At 41.3% G+C, this 13,548-nt stretch overlaps 1 protein-coding gene across 1 annotated transcript; it reads left to right on the top strand.

Annotated features, from left to right (window-relative positions):
• The first annotated feature begins 6,651 nt into the window (after positions 1-6,651).
• Positions 6,652-10,167, top strand: LOC121165381 (lithostathine-1-alpha-like). The gene is made up of 5 exons (XM_040994102.1): positions 6,652-6,715; positions 7,372-7,490; positions 7,781-7,918; positions 9,807-9,918; positions 10,100-10,167. Exons 1-5 carry the CDS (start codon positions 6,652-6,654, stop codon positions 10,165-10,167), a joined length of 501 nt encoding a protein of 166 aa, XP_040850036.1.
• The last annotated feature ends 3,381 nt before the right edge of the window (positions 10,168-13,548 follow it).

The following is a 13,548-nucleotide window of genomic DNA, read 5'->3' as shown; positions in this document are numbered from 1 at the left end:
GGAAAACCATGAGCTGGCTCTTCCAGACCACATGGGGCTTAGAAAAGAGATAGTAGGGTAGAATATTTCCCACTTATTCCCCTCCGATATTCAGTAAAGACTGAATTTCTGCCACACTGGCAATTCTCGAGGAACTCAGGGAGACAATCTTCCAAATGAAAATCCACAGCATGACAAAGTCAGAGGAACTCAGCAGCTCACGTGGCTATCCAGAGAGCCAGGAGTGTGTGTGTTGCAGAAGCTAGTGGCAGGAGAGGCAAACTTGTGTCAGCACCGTGAGACAGGATGGCAGTGTTGCAAGAGGTGGTCACTCAGCTGCAGCACTTCCCAGCCATGGTTTCCTTTCTGTCAATTGTACATAATGCTGTGGTGAATATTCATGCACAAGTGTATGTAGAAACAAAGGTTCTCTTTCATTTTGGATATATATCTAAGAGTAAAATCTGAATGTCATACTAGATAATTATTTTACGTTCTTAAAACTCTCACATGTTTTCTAAAGTGATTCACTTGTTTATATGACTAGCAAGGGACTATTACAGTTCAAGTTTTTTGCATACTTGCTATGGTCAATCTTTCCCAGTTTAACCATTCTAATATTATACAATAGTATATTTTATTGTGATGTCAGTTAAGCCTTCTGTAATAACAAATGGTATTTCTGCGCCAAATTTTCTTTATTAATTTATGTCAGTAGAATGGCTGTTTTAATCTTCTGCATTCTCTATTGGGTTGTTTATTATTGTTATTATTACTTTTATTATTATTATTATAGTTGTAGAGGTCCTTATGTATTATCATGAAAATTCCTTTGTTGAAAAGGTGTTTTGAACGATTTTCTGTCAGTTTGTTACATGCTTGCTTATATTTTTAACAGATCATTTCTAATGCAAACATATTCATGATTAGTCTGTACTTTTTTAGATTTTATTTTATATTTTTATTGGAGAGTCAGATTTACAGAGACAAAGAAGAAGAGACACAGGGGGATAAATCTTCCATCCGCTGCTTACTCCCCAAAGAGCAGGAATGGCCAGAACTGAACTAACCAAAGCAGGAGCACTTTGATTTGGGTACGAGGTACCAAGGTCCCCTGTCCTTCCTCATGTCATAACCCAGGAGCTGGATGGGAATAGAGTAGCATCAGCTCCCTTATTTGATGATGACACTTTAGTGGAAGATTAGCCAGTTGAGCCATCGTGCTAGCCACTGGACATCTAAAATTCTCTGCATTTCATATCATTAACTTCAATATTTTTAATTTTGGAATCAATTTGTTTCAGGCCAGTTCGGCTGTCTACTCCATGTCCAGATCCTAGATAGTGTGTTTGGAAAAGCAGGACAGGATGAATGTTTGCACTCTAAAAATAAATAGAAGACACCGATAGAATATATTGGTGTCCTGACTTTGGATATTCAAAAGCTAATTACATACAAAACACCAGAAAGGTGACTACTTTACTTTGGACCTAGAGATTCCAGCAAACTTTAAATTCTTCAGAAACCAAGACAGAAGAGAGTTTTTCAGTCCCTCTATAATTTGAATTCCAGGAAGTGCAAGCTTCAACACTCAGCAGCCACTAGAGGGCACTGAGACAAAGAACCTCAGAAATAGCCTCAACCTGCTAGACCATGGGGACTGTCACAGCTGAAGCCACCTTCCCCCAAACCAGTAGGCAAACTGCCCAGATCAAAACATGGGCTTTATTCTTCTACAAACAGAACACATGCCTGGATTCCCAAGGCTCTGAGGAGCTGGGAAAGGGCAGTGATATTCCTGGAATTGTGACAGCAAGGGCAGCAAGAAGACAGAGAACTTGCAAGCTTGGAATCAGAAAATCTGTGTCACAAAGGGAGAGGCGAAGGGGAGGCCACAGTGCAGAGTGTAGAGTGTCCCTCTTTTGGAGTGGGGAAAGAGAAAAACAGATTTCCTTGGCTCCCTGACATCGTTCACCATATAGGTCTCCTTCCGTGGCCAGTGAATTCTAAGGAGAGACTGTGGGAAAAGAAATTCACCCACAATAGCAGGGACAGACCATGGACTCTACTTGGCATCTATCAATACCAAATAATAAACTTAAGCAATATTGGAATACTGCCACATGTGACAAGGAAAAACAATGGATGTGATGAAAATTTATTTACCATAGATTCTTGAATTGTCTAGCCTTCTGCTAAGCACTTGATATTGACAATTAAAGCCTAAAAGGTCATTCTGTATGTAATTTCTTCTCATCTTTGACTATCCCATTTAATTGTCATTCTCACATTCTGAGATGTATTTTACATGTGCTAAGTACGATAACTCCATTCTAATGTCCCAACTTCATAGGTGTGAATCTTATTAAAGAGTTCTTAGTGGGCTGGCATGGTGGCTCAGTCGGTTAATCTGCTGCCTGCCTGTCCATGCCACTATCAACATGAGCACAGGTTTGTGTCCTGGCTACTCTACATCTGAACCAGCTTCCTGCTAAACACTGGGAAAGCAGCAGAGGTTGGCTCAAGTCTTTAGCCTGTGCATCCACCCAGGAGATTTGGAAGAGGCTGCTGGCTCTGCTCAGCTCTGGCATTCTGGCCATCTGGCATATGGAAAAGCTCTCTCTGTCACTCACTCTCTCTCTCTCATTCTCTCTCTCCTCTGTAGCTCTGACACTCAAATAAAAATAAATAGATTTTTACAAGTTAAGATGTGAAAACTAAAACAAAATCTCAGTCTCAGAATGGCATGGTTATTTGTCCAAGGTCACACAATTATAGGAAATAAAACACCAAGAAAACAAATCCATTGACTATGACACCAAGGTCCGTGCCTTCACCTAGCTGTTCTAGCATTTCCCCTACAAGAGCTATAAAATCCTGACAAATCTGGAAAGAATGGAATGTTATAGATGGATGAGATCACATATTGCACACTGCTCCTCTCACAGGAAACAACTATTTAGTTATTCTGAGTGACTTAGGCATCATCCAGTAATAGGAGAGTGAGTTGAAACTTTCTCTAGTGCGTGGTCTATAGCATCTATTTCCCCTCTGCTCTAATCTGTCTCTGAGCATCTGGGCACATTTTGTTTCTGCTTTTGCTCTGAGGTAATTAACAAACATCACTGATCCATAAGTTACGCCTACCTCAACTTTCCTATTGGTATATTCTCTCCTGAGTGTCTAAAGTCCCACATGTTTCCTAACCACCACACTGCTTCTTCCATATTTACTCTATCTGAGAAAAGACTCTATCAATTTTGTGGTATCTGAGGAGTTAAATAAATATCTTATTGCTGGGCCCGGTGCGGTGGCGCAAGTGGTTAAAGTCCTCGCCTTGCACGCCCGGGATCCCATATGGGCGCCGGTTCTAATCCCGGCAGCCCCGCTTCCCTTCCAGCTCCCTGCCTGTGGCCTGGGAAAACAGTCGAGGACGGCCCTAAGCCTTGGGACCCTGCACCCGCGTGGGAGACCCGGAAGAGGCTCCTGGCTTCGGATCGGCATAGTATTGGCCCGTTGCGCTCACTTGGGGAGTGAATCATCGGACGGAAGATCTTCCTCTCTGTCTCGCCTCTCTGTATATCCGCCTTTCCAATGAAAAAATAATAAAACTAAATCTTTAAAAAAAATAAGTATCTTATTGCTGATGTGCTTATACACTTTCTTTGAGACTCCCAAAGAGAAATAATGGTTTTTCTTTAAAAATGTATATGCTTACAGTGGAAACACAGATCTGATTTAAGCAGAGAAGGAGAGAGACAGAGAGAACTTCCATTTGCTGATTCCCTCTCCACATGACTGCAACAGTCAGCACCAAGCCCTATCTGAAGTCAGGAGTTTCTTCTTGGTCTCCCACATGGCTGCAGGGTAACAAGGCTTTGGTCCAACCTCTACTGCTTTCCCAGGCCATAATCAGAGAGCTGGATGGGAAGAGGACCATCCAGGACACTCACATGGGATCCTGATACCTGCAAGGTGAAGACTTAGTCAAAAGAGTCATCATGCTGGGCATGAGAAACTATTCTGACAAGAATTGTTGCATTAATGAGTTTATTTTGGGAACACTGACTACATGTGACCTAGCTACCAAAGGTGGGAAGTGCCATGGAATGGAAGAAACAGGCAGAAGACTCAAAGAGTGTCATAGCAGAGTTATTGGGGATTTGTGGTGCATATCACATCTTGGGTGACTGCAAGGTGATATGATCATGAGCCATGAGACAGAAGAAAAGGTGCTTATTAGGACAAGTAAGCCTGAGGGCAACCAAGATATACCAGCATATTCTCAAGAAAAATGGACAATTGATAGGAGATAACATAAGTATCAGATGAAAGCAGCATCATGTCCCTCTTTTTAAAAAGATTTATTTATTTTTATTTCAAAGGCAGATATATAAAGTGGAGGAAACACAGAGAGGAATATCCTTTGTCCACTCATTTTTTCACCAAAGGACCACAGCAACTGGATCTGCACCAATAGGAAGACAGAAGCCAGGAGATTTCTTTGGGTCTCCAATTTAGGCAGAGGGTCACAAGGCCTTGTGCATTCATCGACTATATTCCCAGGCAACAAGTAGGGAGCTGGAGAGGAACTGGGGCTCCAAGATTAGACTGATGTTCGGATGGGACCACAGAGCATACAAGGCATGATTTTAGCTAACTGATCACTATCCCTAACCCAGCAAGTTCCTCTTTATATATTCTCACATTTGAATTAACATTTAGGCCCACAACGAAGTCGTGAATGAAGTCACCACCAAGATGACTGTGTCATGTTAAGCTTGGTGCAGATATGTGGGAGAGTCAAATTGGAGTTAGTCTAAGCTCCTGTGATGGCAGACATTAAGATCTGAGGAAAGCACCTCTTTGAGCTTAAAGCATCCTGAACTCTAGAACAGGGCATGTGAAATCAGCCCCTTTACTCAAATCACTTTCATTGACACATTGACACCACTCACAGCACCAACAGAAATATGATCTGCTCTAAGATCAAAGTTTAGAACTCTATATGAGTTAGGGGGCCAGACTTAGCTTTCTCTAATATAAAATGATACTTTCCTCAGTGGAAGAGCTGTAAATATAAAAATCCATTATTTGGGTACTGTGATCTGACTATAGTAGTTATGCTCTGTACTTCTCTGCTTTACTGCCCACTGTGTAAATCTGTGAATTCATGACAAATCGAGAAAGGCAGAAGGTATCTGAACTCCTAGTGTTATTCTGCCCATGCACATATGAGAAAGAGGTCAAGGAGGAGCCTTTCAACTCATTTAACAATTAACCATTGTGCCAACTTAGGACATGGCTATCAGTAAGTCCCAAAAGTTTTGTGAGCTTGGAAGAATCAGGAGCAAACTACCTCCCTTCCAAAAGCCCTGAAGAAATTCAATTGCAATCTAACAGTATTAAGAGGTAGTACCACTAAAAATGGCAAAAGGTGAGGACTCCACACTGGTGGGTAGGAATAATGTGACTGCTCAGGAGGCAAGCTCAGCTCCCTTTTGCATGTTTTTAACTTCCTGTCCTTTGTCATGGGATGACGAACAAACAGGTTTTGCCAGATGCCAGTACCTTGTACCAACATTCACAATCCACCAAACTGTGTGTGAGAAAAGAACTTTCTGTTTATCATTTTTTGCTTAGTCTCTGATATCAGGATTCCCGTATGATAGCCTGTTCCTTCTTGGAATATTTAGGGCCATGAGAACCAAACATTTGGTTGGGTTTGTGGAAGGACAAAAACTGCCTTTGATATATATATATTTGCGAACTGGTTTACTGGAAGAGCATTTCATGTGACTGCCCTCAAACTACACCACAAACAGGCTATTCCTGATGTCTCCCACTCCACTTTTTTTGGATTGTTTGTTTGGCACAATATGCAGTCCTTCTACATCCCACTAGTTGCCCCTCCCCTTCTCAAATACTAAGACGCATTCTGTAATAAAGGCCCTATGATTGCCTGAGCTGACAAATCTTCTCAGAACCATCCAACAGGTAGGAGGCATTGCCAGGGGATAAACACCTCTAGAATGGACAGGTTCTATAGGATGTTGTACAGGCCATCAGCTTCTAGAAGTAATGAAGCCTTAGCAGAGCTACACTGGCCTTTGAAATCCTGGGCTTTTTGCTTTGTTAAGATTTATTTGCTTTATTTGAAGGGGAGATTTGCAGAGTCCAAGCCAGAGAGAGAGAGATAGAGACCTTCCATTGATTGCTTCACTCTGCAAATTACAGCAATGACTACAGCTAAGCCTAAGTGAAGCCTGGAGCCAGGAGCCTCGTCTAGGTAACCCACATTGGTACAGGGTCCCAAGAAATAGGACCATCCCCTGCTGCTTTCCCAGGCCAAAAGAAGGGAACTAGATGGCAAGTGGGGCAGCCAGGACACGAACCTCTGCCCATGTGCATACCTGTACTTAGTGTTTGTGCTTTTAAGCAGAGGGTTAGCCAGCTGAGCCATCACACAGGCCCTTGATCCCTAAACTCTTAGGTGAAGCACTTGAACGTGTAAGTGGCTTAGAGATGCTTGCTGATCTCAGGAATTCTGAGAGGGGAGGCCATCATAAATGTCATAGGAGCTCAGCTCTGCCCTCTGAGAACGTCTTCTCTGTGTTCTCCACTAGAAGACCACAGCGTTGCTCCTCGTGAGGAGATTCCCTCCTGCTCAGCATGGCTCTGACCAGCTCCTACTTGGTGGTGGTCTCTTGCCTGATGATCCTGTGTCAGGTTCGAGGTGAGTTCTTTGCCCCATGTACAATACAATCTAACTACTAAGCTTTCATTCCACCCCAAATCATGTGGATCCACTTGCAAAAAGGCAGAGCTATCATCAGCAATAGTTTTGGCATTGTTTTTGAACATTACCAAGCTCTAATCCTATCAAAATGCATGCTCACTTCCTTAGGTGGTTTGAGATGAGATCTGAATTCCCTCTTGTGCCATAAGTACTGCAGTGAGAGTTAGTTCATCGTGTTAAACGGACACCTGGAAGGAGGCTTGGGAGATGTGTGTGTAGAAATACATAGGATGGAGAACTGAAGACACCTTGTGTAGAATAAGCAAAGAACTCTGGTTTCTTCTCTTCAAAGTGAATACATCTTCATGTTTTACTAAAGAAAAAGCAACACTTGAAATGGGTAAAAGCGTGAGCCCTAGACAAGAGTGAGCAGGCTAGGAGAGAGATGAATTGGTACACACTTCAGCAGCAGCAGCAGTTTATCCTGGGCCCTATTTTGAGGAAGGAAGGCTGAGATAGAAGAGCAGGGATGTGGTAGGACATGTCTGATCTGTATGCTTTCTATTCCCACAAAGGGATCTCATATTGTTCTCCCTCACCATGCAGCTTTTGCCCTACCCTGGCGATCTCCTTTTGTTACTCTCCTTTTCCAGGCCAGGAAGATGAGCCTGCAGAGCCCATTCCCAAGAATAGCTGCCCAGAAGGCGCCAATGCCTTTGGATCCTACTGCTACTTCCATTACCAATTTTCTGAGACTTGGACTGATGCAGATGTGCGTGTGTGAGAGTGGCAGTGTGGAGAAGGGAGGGTCAATAAACTATGGGAGCTGTTACTTTTCAGTATCTTTAGTGGCTTCACTAAGCAAAGTCTGATCACCTACTCGAATCTTCCTCCTTTAATTTGTCTTATCATTCTATGCCTTCTTGGCATAATTACCGGTGATCAATGAGAACATTATCCTGAGTATCTTTTTTTCTCATTTTGATAAATGCCCTGGGTAGGTCAAGTATAGCACTTAAATCTCCCTTGCTTATTGAAACTCTGTTTTCTTGTGCTCCACAGCTCTTCTGTCAGAATATGCATTCAGGAAGCTTGGTGTCTGTGGTCAACCAGGCTGAGGGTGATTTTGTAGCCTCCTTAGTTAAGGAGAGTGGCACTAGTGACTCAAAAGTGTGGATTGGCCTCTATGATCCCAACAAGGTGAGTCTGCAACCTTTTTATCTCCTTAGGATAAGGTTTGACAGGGAAGTCATGATCTCACCCTTTAAGGATTACCTTTTTTATATCACCATGAAAGTAGCTGCACACTTCAGCATGCAGGGTTCTGAGGTTCACTGTAGGTAATGGGGAATATCATAAAGCTTAATTTCCTGGACATCTAGTCTACTGTTAACATGCCATTTTTTTCTGCAGCAATTTACCTGTTTTTTTTTTTTTTTTCTCTTGTGATTTACTTCTATTTGCTTCCACTAAAAATACAACAATGTGTCCTCTGGTTGAGCACACACTTTCTGTTGAGCTCTCTGGTTAAAATGAGTGCTGACAGAATTGGCATGCATAGAGTGTTTTTGGTAACCCAGTCCTCTTCCTCGCGTTTTATCATGACAGAGTAAAGAAAGCCATTGTCTCCTGTGGCTGGGCAAGTCAACACAGCAGCCAAACTTCCTGGCAAAAGGCAGCATGAGCTGCAAGGAATGGCTGAACTTAGCTCTGCTCTCCTGGTTAGTCAGCTACTCTAGTTTCCTGGGTGTTGCCATCTGGCATGCCCTGTTGTTGGGCACCTCCATGTACTAGGGCTCAGTTATGCCCAGAGTCATCATGCAGGATTGCGTGTAAGAGTGGCTACAGGGAACTCAACAGAATGATCTGAGTCATAAATATTTTCCTCTACTTGTTTTCTGCTTTCTAGCCTTAGATGCTGATTTCATCTGTATAGTCAGCCACAAATGGGGATTTTGCCTTTCAAACAGAGGTGTGCTAGTGATTGAGCATGAATATTTATGGTAAAATAAGCAAATGTTTTTAACTCCTGCAATGCTCCCATTACCTTAGGGATTCGCTGATCATTCCTGGTTTTTTTTTGTTTGTTTGTTTTTGGTGCATCTGATACTGTCAGTATTCTATTTTTTTTTTTTTTGCCTTTTTAAAAAATTAATTGTATTGCATTATGTGACACAGTGTTATGGGCACTGGGATTTCGCCCCCCCCCCCACATTCCTGTGTTCTTATTGAGTGTTTTCTTTGTAAAGAATGCTTTTACAGTGCCTGATACTTTAGCCAGCAGCGGGAGTCCTTGCCTTGCATGTACTAGGTTCCATATGGTACCGGTTCGTGTCCTGGCAGTCCCAGTTCTCATCCAGCTTCCTGATTGTGGATTGGGAATGCCTTCGAGGACAGTCCTGGAGGAGGTTCTAGGCTCCTGGCTTTGTATCAACACAGCTCAACTGAAAATGGGAGCATGGACAGTCTTAGGCCTGCAGGAGCCTCTGGGATCATGAAAAAGTATCAATTTTGTTGCTTACTACTTTAGAAAATACCTTTTAGCTTTCATAGAAAAAAATTAGAAAAAAATATACTGCTCTTTTTTGGGAATATGGTGCTACACTTAGTATTAGAACAGTATTTCATGAACATCCAGCATTCTTTCTTTTTTTTAAGATTTATTTTATTTTTTCATTGGGAAGTCAGATATACGGAGACAATGAAAGACAAAGAGGAAGATCTTCCATCCATTGATTCACTGCCTCGGTAGCCACAACGACCAGTGCTGCAGTGATCTGAAGCCTGGAGCCCAGATCCTCCTGTGGGTCCCCATGCGGGTGCAGCGTCCCAACACTTTGGGCCATCCTTGATTGCTTACTCAAGCCACATGCAGGAAGTTAGAATGGGATGTGGGACCACCGAGATTAGAACTCGCGCCCATATGGGATCTGGAACTTGCCAGGCAATGACTTTATCTTCCCAAAGCAGAATGATTCAGTTGCACAATGAGGTTTATCTTGTACATTTGGGATTGTGTCTAAGAGGTTACCCAATCCAAGTGTTTCTGTCTTCACATTTATCTCAACTCTGGTCCTCCCACCTTTAGAACCGCCGCTGGCGCTGGAGCAGTGGGTCCTTGTACTCCTACCAAGCATGGGCAGTTGGATCCCCAGCCACCACAAATCCTGGCTATTGTGTGGTCCTGACTTCAGACTCAGGTGAGGCATAGAAAATCCACTCATCTGTTGCCCTAATTTCCTGGTTATCTCTGGAGTTGTACCAGCAAATGGAGATATGGACAATATGGAAATGAATGGTATGCTTTGGTTTTTGTCCTTAGCTCTAGAAATAAGATGTACATAATTTCTGGGCTTTTCATTCTGATGTTTCTAATTGTAGGATACAAGAAATGGAAGGATTACTCTTGTGACAAAAAACGCTCCTTTGTCTGCAAGTTCAAAAACTAGAGGCAACAAAAGAATGGATGTCTAGAGTTGTTCATGTAATTGTTTGGCATTCAAACAATAACTGGATCATCTCTCCAACCAGACACTCTGCTGTACTAAGTTTGCATCAGTGACCTTCAGAACCTTACCAAATCCAATCTCTACAGCTTCAGGATAATGAGAATAAATATTTTCCTTCATATGTGGTCTTCAGTATCCATTATTTCTGTTGCTGATGCCTGGTTTTTTAGAATAGAAGCGATTTTATTACTAGAACTGTTTTGGCCAAGATTCTTTTTAAATCTTTAACCGTTAACTAATCATGTTAGACTCTGGTCATTTTGGATAGCTGATGGCTTTTTTTTTAGTATAGAAATAATAAAGAGATAAATGTATTTTGCCTAGGGGTTTACATGCTGGCAAGAATGACTGACTGCATTCTATACTTCCATATCTCAGTGTCTGGGTTCAACTCCTAATTTTGGCTGCTAATTCCAGCTTCTCAGAGGCTTCTGGCTCCTGGGTTCAGATCAGCTCAGCTCTGGCCATTGCAGTCACTTGGGGATTGAGCTAGCAGATGGAAGACTTTTCTCTCTGTATCTCCTTCTCTGTTTATAAATCTGCCTTTCCAATAAAAATAAATAAATCTTTTTTAAAAAGAAGAGCATTTTATAATAATAAAATGATTAATGTTTCAGAAATACACAAGAATTCTATGAACACATTCCATCACAGAGCCCAAGATATATAAAGCAGAAGCAGACAGCATTAAAGGTAGACATGGGTAATTGTTATGCCAAACGTAACCCTGAAAAAAGAACATAAAATACCATAATCCAGAATGTTGTAACCTTGTTTGTGTATTTCATGATTTTTTGAGACCTATTTAACTGTATATTGACATTGTAAATATGGCATGTTTTAACAGCAAAAATCACTCAGAAATATTAATGGAGAATGTACCATCATAAAGGTTATGAGCATGTAATATAGGTCAAAAATGTATTAATGATTATCATTGTAGCTGTTGATATATACACTCAACTTTAAAAGTATGGTCAGCTGAAATTTGTTGACAACCTAAATTTCTGCCTGCAATATATCATCCTTGCACTTGTCCTTAGGCAAAGAGCCAAAGTCTCAAGAAATTTACTTTCACACAATGCACATGAATACAAAGGGTATCTCTTCATTTATTGAAGAGCTGTCATCATTTTTGTATACATACTCATGAAGTCCATTTTCTGATACTACACTTTTCTGGAGCCAATTTTATCAAAAACAAATGCATAATATAAATCAGATCTCCTTAAAATTCTTTTAGAATTTATTTTTCTGAAGCCTGGTGTTATGGCTCAGTGGTTAAATCCTTGTCTTGTACACATCAGGACCCCGTATGGGCACCAGTTTTTGTCCTTGCTGCTCCTTCATTTCCTATCTGGCTCCCTACTTGTAGCCTGGGGAAGCAACAAAGGATAGCCCAAAGCCCTGGGACCCTGCATGCACATAGGGAACCCAAAGAATTCTCGTGGTTTCTGGGTTCAGACTGGCTCAAATCTAGCCATTGCAGCTGCCTGGGGAGGGAAGCAGATGTTAGCTCTTTTTGGCGTTAGCTCTTTTTGGTATAAGCTCTTTTCAGTTTGCCACCACAAATGCATAACACCAGATGCAGCTTGCCATGCAGGAGGTCTTATTCTCTGCAGGGATGAGAACAGAGGCAGAGAGAGGGAGAGACGTCTCCTACCATATGGACGGATAGGAGGAGGCTCCAAGGGACAGGTGAAGGGGAGAGAACAAAGAGAAAGAGGGCAGGCAGCACATGCCCAGGAGTTTGCTTTCTTAAGGCCTGGATTGGGTGTCGCATGAGGGTTGGTGGATAGGGCTGTCAGGGCCACAGGGGATTAATAGGTGCAGTGGTGAGCAAGAACTATGGAGAGGGGCAGTGAGGGATTGGTGGATAGGGCTGACCGGTTTGGCGCCATGAGGTTTCAGCAGATTGGTGGGAACAGGGTTATGAAGTTACAGTGAATTTGTGGGCCCCTGGTTACGAGGGTACAGCAGATAGGTGGACAACCAAATTTAGACCTAAAGGGCACATGAATTTTAAAGAAGCTGACACTTGGGGAAGCAGATATTTAAAAATGGCGCCAAGTCAAAAATGGCAGGGTCTTCAAGGCCAATGTTGAAGTCACTCCTCACACCAGTGGATGTAAGATATTCTTCTCCCTCTCTTTCCTTCTCTCTGTAAATCTACCCTTCCAATAAAAACAAACAAATCTTAAAAAAAACAAATTTTTTTAAAAAGAATTTATTTTTCTAGTATTGGAAATGATGTGAAGATGCAATATCAAATAATGAATTGTGATAGTTAATACTTTCAATTTTGAGAAGTGAGAAAAAAAAGGGAAAAAGCAAAAGCATTTGTATATACTTTTTTTTCCTTCTACAGGAATTGGTGTTTGGGAAGATATCACTCATCAGATTATTGATATTTGCAATTTTAATCTACACTTAAAATTTTTCATGATTTTACGCTTTAGGAATTTTAATCTTTCAAAATTTCAACATTCTGCTCTAGGGTTTCTGATGAGAAATCTGGTGATGAACTTATGGCAGGACAATGGTGAATATTATCTACCTCTAAGCTCCACAGATCTAAGTAATGCAAATGTACATGATGCAACCTCAGGCAACATGACATTTTACCTATAATGGAGATCTAGCAAAGCCAATTTTTATTATGCTTTTTGTTTTGTTTTGTTTTTATTATTATTATACGATATTGTTCCATAGGCTTTGGGACTTCCCTGAAGCCCTAACTCCTCTTTCCATCCCCCACTGATTTTGCTTATATATTACAATAGCATAGTTCTTCAGAAACAGTTATAAGTCCATCAATCTGCTATTTAAGTGTATCCTTACATTGCAGGCATGCACAATGGCAGGGTCCAGCATGTTATTGTCAAGATATAGTTAACAGTATCATAGGGAGTCCATCTTTGATTTGGAAGTAGAGATGCGTATTGCATTGTATCCTCAGATCTGGACATGATATACTCTATTACAACATTACTATTATTCCCTTAAATGAAAAGCCACAAAAACAAAGTCAACAACAGGAAGAAAAAATAGAAATTTACAGTGCCATGAATTTAAATAACATGCTACCAATTGACTAATGTGTTGTTGAAGAAATGAAAAAGAAAATCAGGAACCATCTTGAGGAAAATGATGCTACAGTATGAGTCAGGAAAGAATTTAATATGAGATAAAAACTGTTTTTGCAGAAATGAAATAAAAGCAAAAGCATGAAAATCCATAAGATGTAGTTTCTGGTGATCTTTGTTGGTAAGAGATGTCTTCTGTAGGCAACAGGTAGATAGATGGGTTTTGTTTTTTGAT

The sequence above is a fragment of the Ochotona curzoniae genome, unplaced genomic scaffold (assembly GCF_017591425.1).
Source record: "Ochotona curzoniae isolate NIBS_2020 unplaced genomic scaffold, NIBS_Ocur_1.0 contig_883, whole genome shotgun sequence".
NCBI lineage: Eukaryota > Metazoa > Chordata > Mammalia > Lagomorpha > Ochotonidae > Ochotona > Ochotona curzoniae.
This window is presented reverse-complemented; position numbering and strand designations above follow the sequence as displayed.